The sequence below is a fragment of the Labeo rohita genome, chromosome 8 (assembly GCF_022985175.1).
Source record: "Labeo rohita strain BAU-BD-2019 chromosome 8, IGBB_LRoh.1.0, whole genome shotgun sequence".
Lineage (NCBI taxonomy): Eukaryota > Metazoa > Chordata > Actinopteri > Cypriniformes > Cyprinidae > Labeo > Labeo rohita.
The window spans coordinates 1,288,165-1,315,565 of NC_066876.1; the positions used below are offsets into that span (position 1 = coordinate 1,288,165).

General features: G+C 38.7%; 1 protein-coding gene across 1 annotated transcript; it reads right to left on the reverse strand.

Moving 5' to 3' along the window:
- LOC127170014 (DDB1- and CUL4-associated factor 1) lies at window positions 1–26,789 on the reverse strand. Its single transcript, XM_051117752.1, has 25 exons — window positions 26,616–26,789; window positions 25,902–26,022; window positions 24,558–24,634; window positions 24,367–24,440; window positions 21,942–22,055; window positions 21,704–21,841; window positions 20,906–21,445; window positions 19,903–20,004; window positions 19,498–19,656; window positions 19,231–19,410; window positions 17,060–17,269; window positions 16,800–16,969; window positions 16,157–16,281; window positions 10,983–12,054; window positions 9,186–9,404; window positions 8,789–8,987; window positions 8,291–8,373; window positions 8,103–8,187; window positions 6,656–6,889; window positions 6,304–6,397; window positions 5,004–5,108; window positions 4,702–4,775; window positions 4,359–4,451; window positions 3,294–3,591; window positions 1–1,090 (listed from the first exon to the last, which is right to left on the reverse strand). The coding sequence occupies exons 2-25, from the start codon at window positions 26,015–26,017 to the stop codon at window positions 1,032–1,034; spliced, it is 4,620 nt and encodes a 1,539-aa protein (XP_050973709.1). The 5' UTR covers window positions 26,018–26,022; window positions 26,616–26,789; the 3' UTR covers window positions 1–1,031.
- Between the last annotated feature and the right edge of the window lie 612 nt (window positions 26,790–27,401).

The window sequence follows — 27,401 nt, forward strand, 5'->3', positions numbered from 1 at the left end:
TAAAACAACAATTGACTCTGTTTTATTGTAATAACATGTATAGTAAAAATATTTTTAATACATTTTGTACACAATGTTGCCTTAGATCTTTACTTTTGGAAAGGCATGAACAAAAAAATTAAACCACAAAGTAAATGGAGGCTGTACACAGATGCTTAAAAATGTTTAACTTCATGTGAAATGCAGTTTAAGAAGCAAACAGGTGCATCTACAAGTGCAACTGTTAACTTCCTCCTAAAGTGAAGCAAACGCCGCTGCCGATCTGAGCACAGGTCAGAGGTACCACAGGCCTTCAGTCCTTTAAGTGAATTTAGAAATCAACGGAAATTATTGCTCAGTAATTGTGGTGCAACATCTCAATCCAATCAGTCAGCCGACAAAAGGGGCCTTAAAAGCGCTTTCTTGTAAAACGAAACACAGGCAATGGCTAACAAAACTACCGTTCAAAAAGCAAAAATGGATGAACTAAATGTCTAAGCAACTAGATTTTCAGACGTTTAGATTAAATCAAACTCAAGAGATCACCTGAGGAGTGGTGGGCAGGTCAAAGGTCGACAGCACACGTACATCCAGACGTACATGTGTGCGCATGCAAACAGTGTATCCAGTGTCCAGTGGATCAGAGCTACCCACAACTCCTCTAGACAGTGGTCAACCAACACAACAAAACACGCTAACGTATGAATGCAAGACGGGCGCACCTGTGCGAAGTGACGAAAGGACGCCACGCTCTTGAAATCCATCAGTACGAGCTCTTTAAAAATGATCACATATTCAAAGAGGGCAACGCTGTGTAAAGAAACTCACCAAAAACAAACAGAAAAATTACATTCGTTTTATATGAGATGCCCTCGTATAAAACAATGTTTGTTGACAATTTTTTCCACAAGTCCGTAGATGTCATTTTCGGGGCTGCGTGCATACGAACCATCCACACCACGACCCGACGCTCATCAGCTGCTATGACCTTTTTTTTCAGATCACTGAGGTTCAAGACTGGCTGAGCTCTTCCACCGTGCTTCCGTGCAGGATCACTCGTTCAAAGAAAGGATGATGTCATCTTCCAGGTCTGAGTTATCGGAGCTGTCCGCTACAGGGATAAGAGAACATCATTTCAGACAGCGCAGCAAAAAAAAAAAAAAAAAAAAAAAAAAAAAAAAAAAAAAAAAGAGAGAAAATGAATGACAATAATGAAAGAAAAGAGGAAAAAGAACATGCAAGGAATCACACACAAACATGACAGGAAAATGATGTCATAAACATTCAGTCATAGCTAACAGCAAACAGCTGCTGATACTATATAATCTGTCAATGTCAAAGTCTGCTCTCATAATTGATTAGAATCTGTGTCTGTCATCACCTGCTAGAGGCCAAAAGTGAAGAAAGAGTGGATATGATCTCAACAGCACTGTACTCAACTGCTTCTATCAGGCCACTTAAACCGCAAATCAAAATCTAACAAAGGTGCTGTATGTTTGTTTTAGCTTCAACTTTTTAAGCCACTAACAGTAGCTGTCAACACTACTGCTTGACCACTACAAATCAAACAACTTTTTAATCAGTCGGCAATGATACGTTTTTCTGTTTGGATGATAAAAGTGCAGTCACATTAGCAAAATTTAATGCAAATAGGCCCACTGTTCACAGTCACTAGAATTAAAGAACAGCTCATACAGGATTAAAGGAGAAGTCCACTTCCAGAACAACAATTCACAAATAATTTACTCACCCCCTTGTCATCCAAGATGTTCATGTTTTTCTTTCTTCAGTTGTAAAGAAATTATGTTTTTTGAGGAAAACATTTCAGCATTTTTCTCCATATAATGGACTGATATGGTGCCCTGAGTTTGAACTTCCAAAATGTAGTTTAAATGAGGCTTCAAACGATCACAAATGCGGTTGTAAATGATCCCAGCTGAGGAAGAAGGGTCTTATCTAGTGAAACGATCGGTTATTTTCATAAAAATAATACAATTTATATACTATTTAATCTCAAACGCTCCTCTTGTCTTACTCTCCCTGAACTGTTTTTGTTCCAGTTCGAACTTCAAAATCGTCCTATATCGCTGTTTTACCTGTTTTGTTAAGGGTGTTTGATCTTCTTTGCATGTTCACTTTGTAAAGACTGTGTTGGTACTTCTGCAGTGATGTAGGATGATTTTGAAATGATTTTTGAAGTTGAGGGAAAAAAAATACGATTGGAGTTTTTTGACATACCCTAACTGTCTTGAGTCAGAGTACAAAACAAGCGTTTGAGATTAAAAAGTACATAAATTGTATTATTTTTATGAAAACAATCAATCGTTTCACTAGATAAGACCCTTCATCCTTGGCTGGGATCATTTACAACCGCATTTGTGATTGTTTGAAGCCGCATTTAAACTGTATTTTGGAAATTCAAACCATATCAGTCCATTATATGGAAAAAAATGCTGAAATGTTTTCCTCAAAAAAACTATTTATTTACGACTGAAGAAAGAAAGACATGAACATCTTGGATGACAAGGGAATGAGTACATTATCTGTACATTTTTGTTCTGGAAGTGGAGTTCACCTTAATTCAAACCTTTTCTTTTCATTAACCTGGCAAATTCATGTCACCCTCACGTGCAAACTTGGTCTGATCAACACAAATTCCCAGTGGAATAGCTGAAATGTGTGTGAAAACACCATCAGTGTGCAAAGTGGGACTTTTAGTTTTAAGTTCATCTTTATCTCGCATTTCTACATTTCAAGCTTCCTTTCTCCCTCTCCCCATCTATTAGTTCCCCGTCTGTCTTTCCCCGCCACTGATGGAACTTTCATTTGTATACAGTAGGGGGCGCTACTACACACATTCATATTTACATCGTAATTCACCTGTACCATTTATATTATCAGTAATAGCAGGTATTCAATTTGAAAAACGTGACTTGCAGGGAACTCCACTTCTCCCACTCCATTATTCTAAACATTTCTTATTAACAAGTCAATGTTAGTGTTTTCATAAACTCTGTCCTGGAGGGCCGGTGTTTAGCTCCAACTTGCCTCAACACACCTGCCAGGAAGTTTCTAGCATGCCTAGTAAGTGCTTGATTAGCTGGTTCAGATGAGTTCAATTACGGTAGGCACTAAACTCTGTTTGGAGACATCTGCTATAAAGCATAAAACTTCTCTTCAGTATAATCTGTTATTTGTTTATTTAACATGAGCTTACATGTTTGTGATATAAAAATGAAACGTTTGTGTGGGTTTTCTCCAGTGAGGAGGGAGTAGCATGTCTATGCATGTGTGCATGTTGTTAAACAACTCACTGTTGTCTAGTACAAGCTCCACATCCCGCTCATTGTCATCAGAATCCTCATCATCGTCATCGTCTTCGTCGTCGTCGTCATCGTCATCATCATCATCGTCATCGTCCGCCTCTTCATCCAGCAGGCGAGCCACTTCCTCATCATCCGACGGAGAGAAATCCTGCTCGCCATCCTCCTCCTCCTCCTCTTCCTCTCCGTTATTCTCATTCTCCAGCTCTGCCAGCAGCGGGTCTGTATCAATGTCATCAATATCATCATCGGAGTCATCGTCATCCTCTTCATCCTGATCATCCTCCTCCTGAATGAAACAAATGTAAAATCAATCTCCAGAAAAACTATAAAAGGTGTTGAAGACAGTTAAACTGTCACTAGCTCTGTGTAGCACCTGCTGCTTTGCATAATCTTCTGAACGATTCCAGCATCAGTAAGTAACAGCTGAAACTATTCATGTTTAACAAGATCCTCATTTCAGCCAGATTCTTAATAGACTGAGTGGTACATCACAGTGCATTTCACAAGTAGAAAAGGTTGCAAATTTTAATTTTAAATTGCATCCAAAAAGTGGTGAAGATGTACAGCTTCCGTACAGCTGCTTTATAGCTAAATTGTTTCATAACAAATCAACACTGAACTAAAAATGAGCCGAATATGAAAATAACACTGACGTCAGTAGAGCTGCCTCACAGCTGAAATTGAATGTTTTGTAACTGATTAATTTTGCAACATTTATCACTGTGAAGCTGTTTTGAACCAATCTGCATTGCATCTAAATAATAAAAATAAATAAATACATGCGAGTTGAAAATTTTGGTTTATTTGTTGACAAAATACATTCAACACTGGCACTTCTGTGAAATCCAAACCCTTTTTTTTTTTTTTTTAACCTATATTATTTTTCATGAAGAACAATCATTGATAGCAAAGGTCAATACATTCTCTTATTACATGAATCAGAAAACGAGTACTAGAATTATTGAGGATACACTGAAATGTTCAAAAGCTTCCACAGCTAATAGTTTAAATAGTTTTGAGATCACACAATGAATTAATAATTAATAGTCTCACCTGATCCTCCTCATCCTCTTCCTCCTCAGCAAGTCTCTGGCGACCGACTTCATACAGCCGACACACAGTGTCCATATTTATTGAGTCCTGATTCTGTTACACACATTCATATAGAACAACACACATTGAGTTTTGGTGTTACAGAAGATAAACGCATCACATGGATGTAGAGTTTAATGAAACGTAGAATTGCAGCTTAAATGGAATTCAGTTCTGTAACGATACTTTGAGAATGTTTTTCTTGTTTAGTTTAACAACAATGAACGAGTTTGTCGAGAGTTCAGGTGATACTGACATAACTATATACACATAAATAAACTAAATAAATAAATGCACAGCATACCTCAATGACAGCCAGATAGCAGTCTTTAGTATCGGTGCACAGGTCAAAAATGTTCCTCTTCACATCAATGGTGGCTAAAAAAAGCAAACAGACCATCATTAAGATCTTCACCAGTTTATAAAATTCTTTATAAGAACATCATTACAACAACATTTTAGGTCATTTTCAAAGTAATGTCTATGGACATCATGTGACACGCTACTAATTACACCATTTTTAAATTTGTGCAGACTTTCAGATACTAAACATTAGAATCTTTACAAAGGCTAAATAGAAAAAAATGAAGATTGAGTTAGTCATACCAATGGGTTTATAATCAGTGGCATCAAAGGTCCTAAAGGATGATCCGAATGGACTCTTCATCTGCTGCTCCATCATGTCATCCTCATCGTCAGCCTGCAACATGGCTACAACAGACACCAGAACATCAGAAAAATGCCACGATATCTAATACCTCAACAGGCAACAGACATTTTCATCCAAAGAAAGAGAGTATGCAATTTCCAAAATAAAACACAGATTTGACTGAAGAGTAGCGAATGAAAAGTCAGCCCGTCAGCATCATCACACAACACCTGGCAGGATTTTGATCAGCTTATGGAGCATAGACTGTAAACCCTGTTGGTGCTGCCATTGGTGAGCTACATGCTTAGAAAACAGTGAATTTGATTTTAAGACGCTTGGCACTTCTCATCCGGCGTGCAACGACTCTAAGCAATCGGCAAAAATTGGCCGTGGTAGAACATGACCAACAACTGATGCTCTGGTTGAGCTAAAGACACCTTATGCAAACGTGCAGAAAAACAGCACTGAAACACTCCACCAATCTGGGTTGTCACAAAGTGGCCAGACACATGAAAAACTGCTTAAATTTGCAAAAAATAATCTAAATGACTCAGACTGCGAGGAACAAGATTCTTTAGTCTGATTAAAGGGAAAATTAACCGTTTAACCAACAAGCGTCATCTCCGCAGAAAACCAGGCACCACTCATCACCAACCCAAGGGTGAAGAGTTGTGATGCATTATATTGTGGGGTGATATATTTTGTATTTTTTCGCCGTAACCAGGGCACTGGTCACCATACATAGAAGGAAAGCCGAACACAGCAAACTGCAAAAATATTCTTAATGAAAATCTGGTCCAGAAAACACAAGACCTCAGACTAGGGTGAAGGTTCACCATCCAACAGGACAATCACTCTAAGAATGCAGCCAAGACAATGCAAGAGAGACTTAGGGATGACTCAATGTCTTTGAGTGGGCCAAACAGAGCCCAGACTTTAACAAAAACAAACTTCTCTATCTTGCCTTTCAACCTGACAAATCCAAGATTGTAAAAAGAAGCTCAAACAGAATCGAGGCTATAATCACTGCCAAAGATGCTTTAACCAAGTGCTGAATTAACACTTTTGTCAATGTGACATTTCAGGGGTTTTTTTCCCTTTAGAAATTTGCAAAGTTCACAAAATTCACAAATCTGTTTTTTGCTTGGTCTTGGTGTAGATTAATGTAATTAATCTAAAGCACAACAGCATAAACAAAATAAGAGAATAAAGGAAGTGATCTGAACACTTCATGAATGCAATTTTCGTGTGTCTTACCTCCATAAATGACAGTTCCATTGTTGTTGAAAACAATCCTACACTGATCTAGAGCTGGGACTGTGTGAAGAAGATGAAACGTCCTCAGATCCCACTGGAGCTTGAGTTAAAGCAAACAGCTTAAGAAAGAATGCAGCAATAAGAGGTTTACCCTTTAAGCATCTCAGTAACACTACTTCTCCAAATCAACAGCAGCCTTCTTTTTCTATATTAATCAGCATTAAATAATAAACTGTTGTTAAGTAAGTGTAATAACTACATAATTAACTAAAACCTCATTTAGAGAAGAATCAGAAAACAAACTACATCTTCATAAAACACAGCCAGCGGTTCACTGAGCAGAAAAGTATACAATCTCTGTGTTGATGATGACCTCTAAACCATTGGGATGAAAAACGCCACTGATGTTCATGTTGAACTTGTCAAACTTATGGATGGCCTGAGCGGTGCGGACATCCCACATGACACCGTCATTCAGGACCAGGTCATCCGTGGGGTTAAACGTGGCACAGTTGCGCTTGTAGTTGTTGGCTAGGTCAGGGTTATTGAGGGTCAGGAGTTTCTGTCCAGACTGTATGTCATATATCTGCAAAAATACATGACAAAACTATACGTTTTTTATGATCACAAATTACATACAGTTGTGGTCATAAAGCTACATACACAATGTAGAATCTGCAAAACGTTAATTACAACAACAACAACAACAACAACAACAACAACAAATCATACAAATTGCATTTACACCATTTAAAATGTTTATATTCTGTTATATTCTAAAACAGAGGGTCAGAGTGTTAAAAACCTGGGGCTGGATTCAAGAAACATTCTTAAGAAATCTCTTCTTAACTGCCATTTTCTTCTTATTTTCTTCTAACTTAAGAAAAAAAAGTTAAGAATATTTTGTATTCCCAAAAATTGTTCTTACGAATATTCTTATCTTATGAATTCACATTCTAAAAAAAAAAAAAAGAATCTTCTTAAAAATCTTAAAGTTAGGATAGCCCCAGACATGTCTTAAATCCCAAATAGTGAGATTTAATGAATTCATTGGGTTTTTTCTAATCAATTTTTATATTTAAGCATTACAACACTATTAGATACATATAATACATACGAGGACTATTAATAGGGAGGTGCACGAGTTTTCTTAAGTGACAGCAATGACTGATAATGTAAACAATCATGATTAGGCTATGTAGGATGCTACTTTTTGCTGACTGCAAAACTCAGTAGCAACTCTACAAAAATGAGTGAGGTAGGGGGTTTTAATTGAACGTTTTTAATTTTAGCCAATAAATACGACAATCAATTTAGCAGTATTCAATGCATATGAACGCGCGCAGGACGTTTACTGTAGCAGCGCAGACACACATACCGGAAGCGTTCATTCGGATGATGGCGCAAAAACGAATGAAACAGATCACTGCAGCTTGAGACAGGGAGGCTCTTCTCCAAAAAGCAGCACATTAAAAACGTGAAGCCGAGCGGCAGTTAAGCTGGTCACAACGAAAATAGTCATAGTCATAGTTGTTATTATTATTAGGGTAGCCTAATTTGCAAGAAGCACAAAAAGACGATCCTTGAAGTGAGAGTTTATTAGTTGTCGTTTTCAGCCATGTATTCACTAAGATAAAGACTGTCATTTTCTTCTTAAGAAAAAAAATTAAGATGTTCATAAGAACATTCTTACGAACTTCATGGAGTTTATCTTAAAAAATTTCTTAACTTATTTCTTAAGATGTTTGTGAATCCGGCATCTGAACTAGTGTTCAAGTAAAGGCAAAAAGGAGACTTGCATGTGCGATGTGCTCTTTTGTTCCTATGACTCTATCCTGAGAAAGTTTGCTGAACTCCACATAATGATCATCCAGGAATGAATGCCTAGAAATAAGTAAGTTGATCAATTTAAAAATACATATATATGAAAAATAATAATTTCGCAATTTTAACAATTAGCGAACTGCTCGTGGACATGCTGACTCACTTCATGATGAATACGGACTTCATACCCCACAGTGCGGATAAGGGATAACTCCAGGAAGCTGATGTCAACAACAGGGAACCATCCTGACACACAGACAATATATCAGCATCTACCATAAAAGCAATTACACAGCAATTACAACTGCAAACTTTGGCACTAATGGCTGATGTGGGTCAGAGCAGCTATCAGTCTGGCTTTTATGCAGAATTACATGGTTACAAAGAGGAAAAACACCACTATCAGATGTGCATGAATCACTGCAACTGCCAAAGCACTCAATGTATCAAGCTCTGCCTTATTGTACCATAGCAACCACATATCGTTATTTGCTGCACTTACAGGCCTACTATAAAACCACAAAACTCACATGCAACATCAGGCGGAATCTATCATAACTAATGTCATAACTAAAATCATGTATTAGGGCCCTGGGCTGAGAGAGCTCCAGAAAGCCATATCTACAGGGCTCAAGGTGCACGTATCAGGGTGTGTGTTTACTCTAGAGGGCTCCAGGTGTGTGATGGCTGAGCTGTGACAGCTGTAACTGGCTTCCTCTTGCCCGCTGAACACATTGTAGAGTTTGAGCTGCCCAGTACACGTGCCCAACATCAGGAAACGCTCTCGTGCTGAGAACGCACAACACATGAAGCCACTCTCATCCTCTTCAGCCTCTCTGAACACAGAAATCGGCCGAAACCTGGACACATAACCACAAACAGCATTTGATTAGCGAGACGAACATCACAATTGGGAAAAAGAACTTAATACCTCATTAACAACATTAACAAACACAAATAGAACAGTTCTGGACTTCTGAAGTCCCATTTAATGACTGACTCATATTTTCATACCTGGTCCAACGTATCAAAAGCATCACAAATCTGTGTAACTGTACCTGCTGAAGATGAGATGCCTGTCAAAACAGCCTCCATCAACCCCACCATATTTGGGGTAGACGACTCTGCGTGTGTGGCGAGGTGTAAAATTGGTGGGTGCCTGGCGTCTCTGCTTGGGCTCTGGGCATTGATGTGGTGTGAAGAGGCTGAAGGGAGGACACGTCGTCACTGGGTTCTTGCAGCGGGCGTGCTGCTCTCGTAAATACTCTGTAATGATACTGGAAACGAGAACACGATACATTTATGTACAATACATTAACACATGGTATTGAATGTGGAGATTCTTCAGAAGGATATGGACAACAGCAAGTGCCAAAAAAGCCAGAAACCACGCATGGTCATGGTCAACCATGCACTTCAGATAATGGTCTTCATTCATGAAACACGAGCAGAACAAAGTTGTTCTGACACAAATTTTTGAATTTATGAAAAGGTTTGCATTTGGTACGAAAGAAATCTCCACCTTCTTCCTACCACATGTAAATGGTGTGAATGATCGGAATTCAATAACATACAATTGTTTGACTATCAAATATGATGTTTACGCAGTGTTTGTGAATTCAGAGTAGAGATTTCGGGAAGGTCTGTTTTATGTTCAAGTCTGGATTTACTCATACATTTACCAGGGCTCTACAGTGCGACTATTTCAGTTGCATTTGCGACTGAAAACTACTGCATGCGACCATAAAAAAATATTTAGGAGTAGCAGTGTGATTGACATGATCAGCATACTTGTGTTTGCGCTCAGGGGAGTGTCAAAGGTCAAGTAATGTGTTGCAGACATGTCTCACGAATCCTTTCATAAGTGTAGAGAGAGTGTAAATAAGAGATTGATTGTGGAGTGTAGAGAGCCTCGCTGATTGTTTTAATTATATAATTAAAAAAAAATTATATTTTACTTTTTTTTTTTAAATGTTGACATAAAAGATGACATACTTAAAATGCCATTACATAGGTGAAAACAAAATTCCCCTGTAAATCACTTTGAGTCAAATATCACCTTAAGTGCTCCAAAAAACAAAAGTTAGCACAGATCCCCGTTTACGCAAGTTTTATGAAAGAGGCCCAAGGCTTCCGGTGTTCAGCAATAGCAGTGCCTATCCGTTTACCATATTTGATGTGCTCTCCTAAATTAAATCATGTTCACGTAAAGTGATCTGGTTTCTTCAGAAGACCTGGATAAAAATGTGATCATATTGGTTGCTTTTACAATGCTTTTATGAACTTTCTGTTGCATGAACATTTCGGTTGCATAGGCAAGGAGGTATGAAAATTATACAATATTATTAAGAATATCTTCATTTGTGTTTCAAAGAAAATAACTGATGACAATTTTCATTTTTTGGAAAACGCTAAGCAGTTTGTCTTTTTCTTAACTATGATGCATTCAATTAATCATTTAAAGACTATACATGCATTTAATAAAACCTTTTGTTTAAAACTACCAGTATCTCTTCAAGACAGGCAGTCATGTGTTGCATTAACTCAGAGTAATTTTTGCAACAACTTTTTCGGCCCTTCTTTTTACAGCAAGTAGCAAATGTTCAAAAAGCTATGGAATGCTTTCACACTATAATGCAGGCATAAATCTATGAAAATGTTTGTTATATGAAAAATCTATTTGTTTTCTTTTTTATTCGGCTAACTAAGACTTCTCATAGCACTTGCATATTATTGCTCTTATTGATTTGATAACTTCTTTTGACCTCATTTGTAAGTCACTTTGGATAAAAGCACCTGCTAAATGACAATGTAAAATGGGTATGAAATGACAGTCGGAAAGAAGGGTAGCCCACCTGTCTAGGGTAGGTGGAGAGGGCAGATGTCTGTCCAGCTGCTTTTTCATGGCTGGACTCTGGCTGAAAGCACCATGATCTGATTTCTGCCTCAACACTTTTGGCCTCTTCCCTCCTGCAGCAGCACACGGTGACGGCCGCTCGCGTGAGAACACGATACGTCCAATGAGCGGAGAGCCGTTACTATGGTGAGAAACTGGAGGTGGCGGCGGGGGTGGAGCCTGTGAGGTGGAGGGGCGAGGCTGGGCATGGTGATGAGGAAGAGCGTGGGGGGTGTGGCCACCAAGACGGGCCGCGACTCCATTAGTTAGCCGAGGAGTCCGTGGGATGCCTGCGGCAGGAGAAGGAGGCGTCGCAACAGAAACGGGAGTGAACGGGGGTACGCTAGCGTGTGCCAGAGCGTGCAGCCCCATGGGCAGCTCGGCTTCTTTCGTCAGCGCTGTTGCCGTGTCCGTAAGGCCTTTAGACAAAAGATGATTCCGAATAAGCAACAGAAGTTCCTTCTCGGGAAACGAAATGCGTGACTGTGCCACGACACTAGCCCGCTGCAGCCGCGCCAGGGAAACATCTGTGCCGATTAGAAGAGGCTTTCCAGACACTCGCTCTATAAGTTCTGCTGCATACTTGCAGAAGCGCACGTGCTCGCTACGCTTGTCCTGAAGCACAGGCTCTTTCATCAGCTGCTGGATCTGTCCACTGCTGAAGAGCGGGAGCTTGCTGATGATTTGTCGCACCGCTGCACTACGCGCTAACCCAACTAAGGCTTTACACGCTAGAGCGCGAATCTGATCGGCATCCGTGATGGGCATCTTGATGGTAAGCAGGGACAGCAGGACTTTAATACCATTGTTCGACTGAACCACGTTCCACATCTTGGCCAGGACGCTCTCGCTGGCGCGGTGGGTCTGCGGCAGACGGCGACGCGGGGTGCCCGAGATGAACTTGCCAATGCTAGAGACGCGTTTGTCTGGAGCGCAGACGCAGTTTATGATCACCTGCAGGGCTGACTTCTGGATTTCTGCATCATTTACAAACACTTCACCCTCTGCGACCACCAGCACTATGCTCATACCTGCAGGGCACAAACGCACACTTTTCTAGTGTATCTGCACAGTTTTGAAAATAAAATGTAATACTTCAAGACCTTTTTTTTAATTAAACAAACTGGAGCATACATTCAAATGCAATTCAGTGTAATTTCAAGGGTAAAGTACTCGAAACATGTTTTATTCATTATATACATATGTACCAAAAATGTTTTATGTACCAGTATATAAGACATAAGAATTAGAGGTCAACTGATATTGGATTTAGTTCATACGATGCATTTAAAAAAGGCAATAAACAGATTATGGTGCAATGATTGTATTAAATTCTTAGTCTTTCCTTAATGTTACGGTACAGCACAGACAGATGCTATAAATTGTTGCACTGAATTACAGTTTGTGTAATCAAAATACTGAGAGATTTTATGCATAATGTGGGACTTTTAATTAGAATAAGCCTCAACTACTACACTTTACTGTTCATTAAAAAGTAGGGGGGGAAATTAAAGATGCACACTTACAGCCATCTAGAACATATTACAGTATTATTCATCCTATTTCTTATATACAATCAATAAGGATGTGTGGTATTTACTGGTCGTGAACTGCTCTAAAACTATGAGAACTGTGTAGAACACACAACCAACCGTGCCACATTTTGTCTTTTGACGTGCAGTGCTCACATTTATTTATGACAATCACAGTTTGGTCTTGTACATTGAAGCCTATGAATGTATTTTTAGTGCCAAACAACTGAGCGTCTGTGACGGCAGAATTTGTAGTTGTAGAGAATAGCCAAACGTGTAATAGTAAATTTGAAGTCACACACAAAAGTTGCAAACTTGTCATTTTTTTTTCTCTCCCACAAACACCACAAGTCACACCTTCTTGCAGGTACACAAATCCTATTCTATGAATTACAAATGAAGAAACTCATACGCTCGCATGTTTTGCTACTATTGCTGCAGTGAATATGGTGCAAAACACATTCACACACCTGCATTAAAAATGTGAAGTCACGGACAAATTTTGTACATCCGCAAATCAGTATGCGAATTCTTGTAATGAGATTTGCACACTGTTCTCTTACATATATATATATTTTTTTCTTGGATGCTTTTTCTAGCACAGACACAAGTGCATTACGACAACGGCGCAAATCTGCTGCTACGAGTCTCAAATGCTGTTTTCACTCTTGCAAGTGACAAGTTTCACACACTCGATTTTGCACCACATATCTGTTTGAAATATGGAGCAACAGTGATTTGTGCATCTGTAGAGGCAACGACGGGCACTCTTCAGAGATCAGAGAAGTTTGGCCAATCAAAAAAAGCTACACTGTATTCGGTTTTTGTTATTCTTTATAGTTCTTCGGTTTTGTTATGACCAAATTTGTAGATCTTATCACCTGCAACATTGGGGGTGTATTTTGGAGCCATCGTGACGGTGATTACATCAGCTGTTAAGTTAATTTCTAACGTCAGTTATCAGGGAAGTATAATAATTCTGCACTGCCTTTTTATGTCAGATGTTACATAACAGCGAAGAGGTTGTAGTCTATTGGTCATGTCCTCTGCAACAGAGGTGTTTTGGAGTCTTTTCTTGTGACTGCATTACACTGCATTACACTGCATTAATTAGATCGATCGGAACCGGAAACACTTCCCATAACACCTGATGTACTTGTTGCATCGTAAGAAGAATGGCAGCTACGCTAATATTAGTCTGTTTCATTTTTATACCAAGGTCACTGTAGGCACCAGATCCAGTCTGAATTCAGATCAGATGATGGATCAGCACCTAGAGACGACCTCTACAGCCCTGAATGTCAGCGTAGACCACGTCAACTAGATGAGCCGCAGAGACAGATCCCCAGTGAAGACCTCGTCACATAGATGGCCAACGGCACAAAACCACAGGAACCAGACGAGTCCTCTGCACAATCAGACTTTCTTGCAGCCTAGAATTAAATTGCTGGTTTTGTCTGGCCAGAGAAGAACACATAATTTTGACACTACATCCCTGTTTAATACTGTAAAGCTGCTTTGACACAATTATTCCAAGAATCATCTCTGGTGGCACCAAATGGCATTGAGATTCACAGATCTGATCTGTCTGGAAAGTGGGTGCAAAGAAAAAGCATTGGCCTGAATCCCCTCATGGTGTTTCTCATCAGAGAGCTTGTCAACTTTGCCAAAATTACTGAAATGTAACAACAACACAAACTAATTTTTACTGCATTTTATTTCTGTAAAGCCTGTTTTGCCATGCTACAGATACAAAGTCCCCAGGTGACTTTGGTGATGCCCACTTTCAGCTAGTGCATGCTAGAGAGGAAAATGTTCAACAATTAAAAAAAAATATTATAAAGACAAATGCTAATGAGTTAATGTGATTCCATGTGGGCTGGGGTTGGTAAAAAAAAAAAAAAAAAAAAAAAAAGTTATACGATATTGTACCACAATTATATTGTTTTACAAAAAATGCAAATATACTAAACAGTCCTAATACTGACAATGCAAATTAAAATATAGTGCATACATCCAGCTACTGTAAAACTTACAGCAATCTCTTTATAGTGTAGTTTAGGTGCCTGTCAGTTAGGACCCAAATAAACAGGGGGAAAAATAAAACAATAATAAAAACGTCTGTGATCTGCAACCATCTTCCAGAGATGACAGCAGCAAATAAAAGTACATTTTCTTTCTTTTTCTTTTCCTGAAATCACTTACTGTTATACTTTACATTTGTTAATAATTTAAATATATTAACAGATATATTTAACCATCTTGTATATGACACTCTCATAGCAATTTATATTATTAAAGGATTAATCAATGTTTTATAAAGCCTCTTTGTGAGTTGAAGCAGGGATGGGCAAACTTAGTGCTGGCGGGCCACTGTCCTGCAGTGTTTAGCTTTAACCCTAATCAAACACACCTCAACCAGCTAGTTTAAACTTTAGGATTACTAGAAGGCTACAGGCAGGTGAGTTTTATCAGGGTTAGAGCTAAACTCTTAATATTTAAACTATAAACAAATGAACGGTGAGGTGATTTTAGAAAAATAAAGAAAATGTACCTTTACCGGTTGCCGCTGTCTGCTGAGGATGCTCACGCAACTTGTTTTTTTTTTTTTCTTCCCTGCTGATAGGTGCCCAAACTAGCTTTTCTGATTGGCCAAACTTCTCTGATCTACATATGCACAAATCACTTCTGCTCCATATTTCAAACGGATATGTGGTGCAAAAGGGAGAGTGCGTGAAACTTGTCATTTGCAATTGAAAAACAGCGTCTTTTTCTTTATGCACTTGTGTTTGTGCTAGATATAGCATTCAAGAAAAAAAATATATATATATATACACATGTAAGAAAACATTCTATACGTGTGCAAATCTCATTACAAGAATTTGCATATTGATTTGCGGATGTTCAAAATTCGTCCGTGACTTCACATTTTTAATGCAGGTGTGTAAATGTGTTTTGCACCATATTCACTGCAGCAATAGTAGCAAAACATGCAAGTGTACGAGTTTCCTGATTTGTAATTCATAGAATAGGATTTGTGTACCTACAATGAAGGATTTAAGAAGGTTGTGGCTTGTGTTGTGTTTGTGGGAGAGGGGAGAAAAAAAAAAAAAAAAAAAAAAAAAAAAAAAAAAAAACGTTTACAACTTTTGTCTGTGACTTCAAATTTACTAATTACACACGTGTGGCTATTCTCTACAACTACAAACTCTGCCATCACAGATGCTCAGCTGTTTTGCACCAAAAATACCTTCATAGAATCCTTCCTAAGTGCCCTGCTCTATAGTAGGCTTTCATAGCTATGATTCAAAGTGGTGTGAACCCCTTTCAAACTGACAAGTGTAAAACACTGCTTCAGTTAAGAAAAAGATTTACATAGGTAATGACCAGGAGTTAAGCACAGTGTGAAAAGTTATTGCGAAATTAAACTATTAAACTAGACATGTTATTATTCTGGGATATTATAAACAAGTTAATGGTTAAACTAACTTCTACTATATATTTTATAACAAGTGCATGAAGATGGGTTTGTTTAAATAGAAACAATATTGTCCATGTGTTTTTCCAAGCATATTAAATCACACGAACAGCAAATTCTCACCAACAGTGGAGATGGTCGAGCCATTCTCATCTAGCACAGCAACGTTCTCCGACAACAGCAGCTGGGTTTTAGGAATGACTGTCAAAATGCTCAAGATGTCCAAAGCATACCTTACTGTGTCAGCCCTGAAACACACATTTACAAGAAAAAATGTACACTTAGTAATGTTTTAAAAAAGGTTCACATGAAATGTGAAATACTTCAGCACAGAATAAATCTGACTCAGAGTGGAACAGGTTTTACTACTCCTGAAATCATTTTAAAGACTAGGGTTGTACAGCATACTGGTGCTACAGCAGTACTGCACAACCCAGCTCTGCTCATTTTGTCTCGGTAACCCCACTGTTATTGACACTTTTGCTCATGGGATAATTTTGTTACAGTTCTGTGAGGAGTGTATATTTCTACTATGACAGACAACGGAAGACCTTTGCTTTTATGTTATGCTGCATCTACACCAACTGGTGTCAGCGTAAAACTGCCCCTATTATGCTGTTTCAAAGGTTTCTAACTTTGTCTGGAACAGTTTGTTGAAGGATCTGATCTCTCTAACACCCTCCTTTTCCAAAGTAACTTTGCAGGACTCCATTTATTTGTCATTGTGTGCTGCTCACACATCATTCAATTATCTGGCGTTCCTCACCTCCCATAGTATGTTCTCCAGTCACAGGCGATAGAGATAAGTTGCAAAAGGAGCTGCACACAGGACAGTTTGTGGAAGACCTCTGCAGGCTCCCAGTACAAACGAGCCGGTCCGAACTCAATCAGAAACTCCACCATTTCCACCACTTGCTCATGGGTGTAGGAGCAAGCCTACAAACATTTCAACAGGGAAAAAGAACACCACTAGTTAGGATCTGGCGCTGTAAAATATTGCAGTGGTAGTGTGCTGAACCGACGTACCTTGTAATAAGGCTGCGGGTGTATTGGCGCTCCTCCCTCTGTACGCTGTAGCGACTGTTTGACCTGCTCGACTTTAATGCCCAGGTGAGCCTCAAAATACCTGCGTAGCGCCATGCAGGTATGTTTTGCAGTCTGTCTGCTTGAGAAAATCTCATCGTCGCTTAAGAGCGCACCCTGGTCCTCTGGGTTCAAAATCTCCAGAGTGCTAATCTATACAACACAAACACCGTGTGAGAAGGACAGCATGTACCAAATGCTGCCAAAACATACAAACTACAACAGATTTCAGGCAAACACTGCATCCAATCAGCATGTCAGTCTGATGAAGACTGGTGTTGAGACTATCTAGATATTTATCATCTATTACTCTTGTATGTGTAAATAGACCCAAACCTTTAACAACACATTACTTTGGCAAAATCATAAAACATAACTACAAAAGAGTGTTCGAATAACATGGTGGTGAATAACGGACCATTAAACTTCTTAAAACGTACTTTTAAAAAAGTACATATTTTTTACCATTTTAAACCAGCCTATTGTGGTCTAGTCTTAGCTAATCTCCCAGTCTGACCAAGGTCAACTCCAGTAGTCAACATTTGAAGTGGATCAAAACCTTTCATCAAAGTTGTCCTAAAACCAAAACAATACCCGTTCTTGTCTTAGGACAACTTTGATGAACTTTTTTGATCCAACTTTAAATGTTGACTACTGCAGTTTCCCAGGCCGCCCAGCTGAAAAGTGCCCAAAAACCTCTAAAACCATCAAATTAGACCAATCTGACAGTGGAAAGAAGCTCAGTGGCCAGCTGTGTTTAAGCTGTGCCTTCTGTTATTGCTTTAAGCAGGTCACATTTGTTATGTGCATAAATACGAACTTGGCAGCTCAGGACCCACCTCCTGCCATATCATCATCATCCCCAGTTTATCAATGACCAGCAGGGACTTTTTACAGTCTGACCTTCTTTTGACTACACCCATTTCTCTAAGGGATACTCCACCCAAAAATTAAAGTTCTGTCATCATTCACCCATCCTCATGTGCTTTACAAACCTGTATGCAGAAAAACTAAAATTTTCTCAAAATATCTTGTTATATTCCATCAAATAAAGTAACAGTTCTTGGTAGGGCTGGGCTGTATATCGAGTTTGCACAATATATTGATATATTTTTCATAAACGTTATAGAATGAGGGACTACGTTTCTATCGATACACAGTGATTTGATACGAGCGCATCTGAAAAAAAGTGGAGGACACAGAGTGAGCTGTTGCAGGGAAAGTGCATCATCTAATATGTCTGAAACATGAGATGTATTTTATTAAGGGCTGTAAAAAAACAAATAGTAAAATCTAGTAAACGTCTACTTTAAAGCAGTTAAACAGATGCTCTGACAGACATTCAGACATGTGCTGCTGACAGATAGACTATTTGCACTGTTTAATGTGCCTGAGATGTGCTTACATGTAACTTTCATTTCACAGGTATACTTTACATCTGTAAATGTTAGAAATTCAGGGAAATATTTCCATTCTGCTGTCAGGAGTGGATGAGCATTCTTCATGCGAGTCTCTGCTAAACATCTCAGACTTCAGAGAACAAGCAGAACAGATGGAGCGCAACAGAATAAGAGCACAATAATTCTGATTATACATTTTGTGACAATTTGTAGTTGGACACTAAATGTGCCATGTGTTGAATTTTAAACCTACAAGCCTATTTTATGGTTACTGCAAAATAGCCTAACACAATTAGTCAGTGCTTTTTTTTTTTCATTTTTAGTTTAGCGAATCTAACTTCTGCTCTAAAAGCATTATTTTTGTTTTTAGAATGTAACATTACAATGCTATATGCTATAATGTAATGTTTTTGCACATACTATGTAGCATGGTTGCATTCACTTTATTTGTTTTCATTGCATTTAATATGCATTGTTTCGTTGGACGACATTGGGCAGGACGTAATTTTTTTTTTTTTTTTTTATATATAAACAGAAAAAAATCTGTCAGAAAATGCGGAGATATATAATGTATATCACAACTCAGCCAAAAAAAATGTTTTCACCCAAACCTATTTTTTGGTGACATGAGGGCAAGTTTTTGAGTGGAGTATCTCAAACCTTTGTTGTTTTGTCCTAATTCAAGCCTCTGTGAAGCATGATCATGATGCATACCAGGTTGACGAGCCGCCGCAGTCCATCTTGTTTGTCGAAGAGGTCGAGCACAGCTCTGAAGGAGAAACAGATGGAGAAGAACATGGTGGCGTGGCAGCAGCCGGAGGCATGCGAACACTCCAGCAGCCACAGCGTGTAGCTCACCACCTCCGACAGCAGCGAGTGCGGCAGCATACACACCTGACAAAGTCAGAGGAATCAGATAAAGACAACAGTGAGAGATAAAAGAAGTTTGACTGTGATCACCGTATCATGACAGCATCATACCCTCTCCATAGCATCCTGGTTGTATGCGAGGTAATAGAGGCACAAAGAGACGCCAGTGGCAGCCATGGAGGGTCGTGGGATCTCCAGTAACTTTGGCACTCCGCCATGCGCAACAAACTCGGCAGCAAACTTCTTATGGAGGAGGAGAGACGCAAGATACTGAAAGCCAGAGAGAAAACAGAAAGAATGGGTAAATGGGCATGTGAACGATACCCAAGAACAGAACAAAACTCCGAAGCTCTTGATCTAATTTATATACACGCCAAAAGTTGAGTAGAACAAAAAAAAATTAATTAATTAAAAATAAATAAATAAATAATTAACATATTTGTCCTCAAAACTCATTTTAAGCATATATCTTGAGACCAAAACGATCATAAAATACATGTGATATCTTTCAGGTACCTTCAGGGCTTCAAATGTGAGTTGAACATCGTTTGTCTGTTTCAGGTCCATGTAGTGCATCAGCAGCTCACGAGCACCAAGCTGCATGAAAACAGCCAACAACTGCACACACAAACACACAAATTAAACTCATTAAGGCCAGTTCTGCTACTGATTACTTTTTGGTTCATATGTCTTTTTGCTGTAAAATCTAAAATGTACTTATTTTTAATAAATTAAAAACAAAAATAACTCAAGATAAACACTTACTGGACTGAAGCAACTTAGACTGGCTTAATTATTTAGACTTATTTTTTACTTTTCTTTTTTTTTTAATTATGGCAAAATGTGAGTATCCATTAGGCTTTTGAGTATTTGTTTTTATGTTTATCTCAGAGGGTGTGAAAGGCCTACTTTGTGCCTCTATTGTGTACTGATTTTAATTGTTTATAATAAAAATGTACACACATGGATGACAGTCTACTTTTGCCAGTAGAAAGAGCTCATCAAGAGCTGTCATTTGAGACTTGTTTCACTGGGGCAGTACCCTTTCAGCAGGTACCAATATGTACATTTTAGGTAACGTGTCCCTTAAAGGTACTAAAATGCACCTTTCGAAAAAGGTGCTACCTCAGTGACAGCTTTTGTACCTTTTTTTCTGAGAATGTTTAAGTGCTTTGCATTGCATGTTTTGACAACTAATATTTATATGCATTTTAATGTAAGAATCTATTATACTGTTAAGATCTGATTTACATTACAATCTATTAGTTTCATCTTACTTTTAGCTTATCATTATTTCATGGCTTCACAGGGTTAGGATCACGCATGCTCACTTGTTTCAGTGAGGGACTCATAAAGAGGACCGTATGTGCAGTTAATTTAGTTATATAATTTACTTCAAAGCTGCCGTTTGTCATTGTGTAGCATTTGTGCAGCCAACACTAACACCGCTGTATCTATCATAGGGCTCTAGCAGCGAATGAACCAATGATCTTGGCTGGGCCAGGCTACAGGAAATTACCTCCTGGTATTCTCCCAGTGGGGTGAGATACTGTAGGATAAGGCGCTGCTCTATTCCAGGTGTGAGCGGGTACAGGTGGTAGTTATTTCCTATCACCCACGGGCTCATCTCAGACCAGCTGCTGTTAGACAGCTCACTGAAGCTCCGCTCCGGCTCTGGCATTGAGAAGTTCAGCTTTTGTTTTACTTTGCCACCATTCTCTTTCTTCCTCCAGTTCCTCATGCCTTCCACTGGGCTGTCTGTTTCGTCCAGCTCTAAAGGGACCGCTGCAGCGGGCTTCATTAGACCCTTCATGCCTGCGTTACATCTCCCCACGCTCCTCGCAGCAGAAATTGGCTGCAGCTCAGCCTCAGAGTCGTTTTTTCTCGTGTCGTGTTTCTCCGTGTGAGCATGAGGAACGTTAGGAACGAACTCTCCGTCCACGGCCTCCTCGTCCAGGGGCAGCAGTGGAGCTAGACACTTGCTTGGACGCTTACTGTCCTTCCTGTTCTCTGCCTCCTTTTCCTGAAGCTCCCTCAGTCTCTGCAGCATTAAAGGAACCTTCGACACAAACACTGATTTTTAGGCTTCCATTCAATCAAATGGACACAAAGTATCATTAAAACCATCAGTTAAAACTGTTTCTTAGTCAAGACCCTAGAACATTTTCATTGCATAAACAACATGTTTATATTTACCCCATAAATCATTAACTGTAGGGTATATGGTTTCATTATCACCTGTTTCTATTTCACACATCACAGGATGGCTTATTACAACCTAGTCATTGTGAAACAAGTTCACTGCTACAGGACTCACTAGTACAGAGTTTTCCTCGCGATAGTTGGCAGCGATGTCCTGGTTCTCCATGGCTCCTGCCAGCAGGCCTGTGGCGTAAATTCGGAGGGGCTGCTCAGCCTCCTGAGCCCATTTAAACAATCGCTCCACAATCCCTTCCTGTCATGGACACAAATTCACATTTACAACCTGCATGCAGATGTCAGCTACACAACCAATAATATGATTCTGAAGAGATAAATACAAAGGCTCGAAGTACCTTCTCTTGAAAGACGACGGCCGTCTCGAGACCAGGCATGATGTTCAACAGCAGTCTGCACGCCGCGGTGTTCAGCGCCACCTCACGGCTACTCATCACGTACGAGTTCACAAGCTATTAAAGCACAAAAGTAAACCAAACACTCAAGATCAAAAAAACAAACAGGGCTGCTTGGCTTACCTACAGGGGTGTAAAGCTATATTGAATCAAGATACATTTGTCGAATTGGACTATATGATCACAAATATCAGGGACAGGCAACGTCGGTCCAGAAGTGTCGCTGACATGCAGAGTTTTGCTCCAACCCGATAAAAATAAAAAACCCTCACCCTCCTGTAGCCTTAGTTATACTGAAGACACCAATTAGCTTGTTCAGGTGTATTTGATTAGGGTTGGAGCTAAAACCAACAACGCCCATTCTGACTTACATAACGTGACAATAACGGTGTAGTTATTAAAGAGTGATCAAGAACTAAAAAGACAAACTAAATTGTCTTTCGTGACTTATTAAGCATGGAACCATCACATACACACAAGTATACCTGTCTCGATGAGTATTCATGTAAACACTGCAGCGTTTCTAAACGATTTGGGGAAAAAAAAAAAAAGGGATCTATAGACATATTGGGCCTCATTTATGAAACAAATGTATGACAGAAAATTGGGCGTACGGTCGTTTCTACACAAAACGATCAAATTTCAGAAAATTTTATAACAACAGCATTTTGTTCATTTACATTATATTCCTGGATGACAAACGAACCCTTTTCTTTTTTTTTTATTGTTTTAGGGCATTCGATTTATATGTGCAAATAGCAGCGTAAACAGACCATGAGGATTCACACATCGTCGCATCACACACCTGCTGCAGTCAACCAAACATGCAAGTTACACTGCTCAATTTAAAAGGTACACTGTAAAATCAGCATGCAGCACCAAAATAAACATTTTTGCGCTTATGAATGAGGATGATTTACGTGGATGTTGGAAAGCAAGAAGTACTAAGACTTGTTTACATTATGGATAAGAGTTTAGCAACAAAATGGTACATGGCAAAACATGGAAACATTTGGATGCCAATGAGAGAGGCTTGTGAGCCCAATGCCATTCGCTTTACTCATTTCTTCATTTTACCTCAATGTATTCTGTATTCACTGTAGCCTAACTTTTTTTTCTTTATAGTTTAATATAAAATTTTATAGCTACTCATTTTTCATTCTTGTTCTGTAATACCGTTAAATTTAAAGGTTTGTGGTTGATTAAGGAGACATAAGCAGACTATAATGTTTTTAATGTTTTGTTATATTTATTGATATTTAATGTACTTACTGTATGAATTAATGTTACTGCTTGCAAACATAGCCTAAGGTTAAAGTGTGTTTTTAAGATCAATTTCTCTTTTTGGCCGGGTTTAATTTCTCCATGTCGTAAGCTCTAGGGGCAAGGCTTCTAAACCGGGGTGTTTTTAGGGGCGTAATAATTAAATGACGATCGTTTTCAGCCACCACATTTATCAACATACAATCATTTGTAAGACGGGACTGGTGGTATACGAATGGCTTCATCAATCACACATGAACTCTGTCGTGAGTTTCTACATTAGATTGATAAATGAGGCCCAGTGTATCTGAGATTCGGTATTAAAATGACAGCAGCCTAATATACCTGCTGCTGTCTGTGTCAACTATAATCAAAGAACCAAAAAAAACAACAAAAAAAACAATCACTCACTTCTCTTGACTGAATGACTTTTGTAGCTTTAACAAGAAATATCGTATAAATATTTAAAATGTTTAGAATACTTAAAATATTTATAAATACTGTACATTTAATAGATACGGCAAAGGCTACATACAGTTTTATTTCTACATGTATTTGTTTTTAAGATTAGACCTACTTAGCTTAAGGCACAGTTTTTGTAATGAAAAGAGAGCACATGCTCATGGTTGCCAGGTTGGGAAGATTAAGCAAACTGCTTCTAGACTATCCTTTAAAGGATAAAATTTGCGACAGGAGCCGGACTCAAAGCAGTCCTTCACATACACACAAAATACAAACATCTTTAGTGAGAGACACTTTATATCACTGCCACAATGTATACCAGTCTAGATATATCTTAAACTAAATATAATTAGATTATAACAGTTATGTTTGGCCTTTTGTTTACATATTAATTAATGTATCTGTATTTTCCAAACAGTCTATCTTAACTTAGAACACAACCAACTCTTTACACGTATACTCAAAGACTGGCATTTGGACATTGATGATTATAATCATTTTAATGACAATACTCATGTAAAATTGATAAAATAATTAACCAGTGAGCCGGTACCCACTAATAAAGTGTATTCAATTCAATCTATGATGTAACTGTGGATTCAGTCACAAGTCAAAACATCACATGATCATGCATCCGCCTTACCGCATTCATAAAATCGTCATTCTTGAACAAGATTTTCAACAGGTGTCCCAACATGCACTCTGGGTCTGCCCGTCCTTTAGAGCAAAACAAGAAAAAGCCAAAGTTATTTACAGTTATTATTTTTATATCCAGGATATAACACGGCAGTAAAATAATGAGGTGTCAAGTGAAAGAGCAGTAGACATTATTACCTGGATGGCGGTCATCAAACGGGTCAGGATCAGCCTTATGGTACTCCTCCGTCTCCCTTTCAACAAGCTCCGAAATTCTTCAGACATTAAAACAAGTATTAACACATCATTGATGTGACAACATTAGCACTTGAGAGACATTTATAAATAAATGTATTTTTAGTTCTTAATGGATTCTTATGCATGACCCACCATTCTATAAATGGCAGTCAAATTAAAGGTGTAACTTAAATAAAAAAGAAAGGTCACAGGGTTTTTCCCCCATGCCACTGCCCTGTGCAGCATGTTTTAAACACAAAAACAAGTTCTGTGTGAAGGACCCCTAAATTTCTGCTTAAATATTACTCTGTTGGCGAAAAAGGTAATGAAGACTTTACTGTTTAGTACTTGACCATACTAAAACTGACACAAAGGAAGTGCACATTACAATACATGTAACGCCTGATCACACAGTGATTCATCACAACGCCATGATTGGATTGCGAGTAAAACGGCATTAAATAGGCATGTCTATTATTCTTAAACAATGCTCACTGACACCCTGGTGTTATTTTACACGTGTGCAGCTCATAATATCAGTGTTTTCAGAGAGTGTAAGAGCAGATTGGTTTGCAGTGAGTATCCAAAATTCAGACACTAGTTTTTTGAGAACAATCTTATGTGGTCCCATGCTCCTAGACACTGTACTATTTTTTAATTATGCTACCAAAAATATACATTTTGATTCAAACAATAGCTTTGGAGATGCAACACCTAAGATGTAAGTTCAAAAAATGTATGGCTTTTTGTCTTACATTTATATCACAGTTCAGCAATATCATACAAGCAGCAGTGGTGTTTTTACCCTAAATATCTGCATGATTGCAAATATGATATTGATTTGGTACAATAGTTCAATAAACAGGAAGTTTAAACTTTTAGACAGTATTTTTAATACTGTATGTTTTGCTCAACTTCGCAAAAACGTAAAAATTAATCCATTGTTTTAAACGAATCAAGCGAGTCAATGATTTCGTGACTCATTCATAAAGTTTGAACAAAATCAAAAAACAAAATTGATATGCGATTATTTTGATTAATTCATCAGCACGGAATCGTGTAATTAATTAAATTAAACAACTGAATCCCTTGACAGCCCTAATTATCTATTTGTGCAAACTGTAAATAATGCAACAGCAGAATCATACATTGAGCTGTAATTAAGGTATGGTGACAACAGTAACTATTGATGTGAGGTCAGGTGACATTGTAATGGTTGACGGACGGTTGTTTACAGTAACTGCTGGTGTTGATGCAGGGTCAGGTGATAATGTGTTAAAGTGGGGTCAGTGCAGCATTTCTCACTTTGTAAGTATGTTGAGCAGTTCACTTGTGCTGCCCTGTTGTTCTCTCTCCCACTGCTCCAGCAGAGCGCTCAGCTCCGCTTTAGAGTCCACGCTGCCATCGCCGGCAGACGCCATCAGCCCTGCGCACACAAACACACACAAGCAAACATGCTGAAGACCACCTCAGTGCTTCTTTACAGAACAACACCTGACGTACACTGTGGCTCAATGTGCAGTTTTAGGGGCTGCACAACATGTCATGATGTACATCCTCACAAGAGTATAACTTCAGACAACATTATTAATGAAGTGAGAAGTGGAGGAAGTCTTTCTTAGTTTAAGGAAGCCACTAATATTTTTGTGATGAACCTGAAGAAATCAATGGATATATTAATAAGTTACTTATTAGTACATAGTTTTGTGTGTCTGAAGTTGACGAAGAGAAAAGTACTGTAGTTCAAGTTAACAAGAATCAAAGATTCACCAGAAACACCTGCATGAATGGGGAAAATACTCAATAATCATGTAGTATGTCAGTATATCGAATGTTTACACAGCGATTACGCGCAGCAATTTCACAGTACATTTACGTATACATCACCACGCGCTTCTTATACTCACATTTAATGAGACATATATTAAAATGACACATGAACTCATCAAACCACGCATGTAAACAGTGCTTCTAATGTCATGTGCGACAAAGTATGGCAGTGAATACGCGACGACTCACCTTTAGCGCCACACAAACACACTGCCGCAAAATCACTAACAGCTCTAAATGACAATACGAGCAACAGAGACGCGTCACGGGCTGTTATAACCACATGAATACTGTCGCTTAAGAGCTCATGTCACTCGTGCCTGTCTTTAGCAATGTGCTGCAACTTTATGATGGCGATCTCTAAAGACGTCATAACCCGGCGACGACAGGAACTCGTCAATGACGTCAGACGCAACGTTTGGCCCTGCTCAATAAGGAAGGCGGTCGGGGCCAAAAGTGTTTAAACTGAGAGGGTGAAAATTGACCGTGACAGCACGCATTTTTTGTCAGTTGTGAAAACGTTTGTTTTGTGTGTGTAGACGCGCATATTCTGGCCGTGTTAAGGCGCCAGGTGTCGCCGCGTTTTTTTAGGACGTGTAAAGTCGAACAGTTTGACCGTGTTAAAACGTGTAATATTTTTAAAACAGATTTACCTCTAGATTTACAGAAATATAACCCCTTACTTTATTGCAGCATTACTCTAATAATATCTATACTGTGCTATTTTTACAACGTGAATTAGGAATTTTCTACCTGAGAAAGGACTTTGAACTAAACATCTAAAAGGAACATGACAAATCATGACATAAGTCTGGCATCACACACAATGTACCGATGCATTATCCCTTATGAACAAATGTAAAGTCTCATGTTTACATACGTCCATGCCATTAGACATCTTTCATGAATAAATGTGACCTTGGACCGCAAAACCAGTCATAAGGGTCATTTTTTTGAAATTGAGATTTATAAATC

Excerpts from the sequence above, each read along its gene's own strand:
- LOC127170014 (XM_051117752.1), bottom strand. The coding sequence starts at position 26,017 with ATGGCGTCTGCCGGCGATGGCAGCGTGGACTCTAAAGCGGAGCTGAGC. Across the intron at positions 21,842-21,941 it reads CCGTCGTCTTTCAAGAGAAG|GAAGGGATTGTGGAGCGATT; the intron begins GTACTTCGAGCC and ends TGTCCATGACAG. Across the intron at positions 19,411-19,497 it reads ACCAGGATGCTATGGAGAGG|GTGTGTATGCTGCCGCACTC; the intron begins GTATGATGCTGT and ends TGACTTTGTCAG.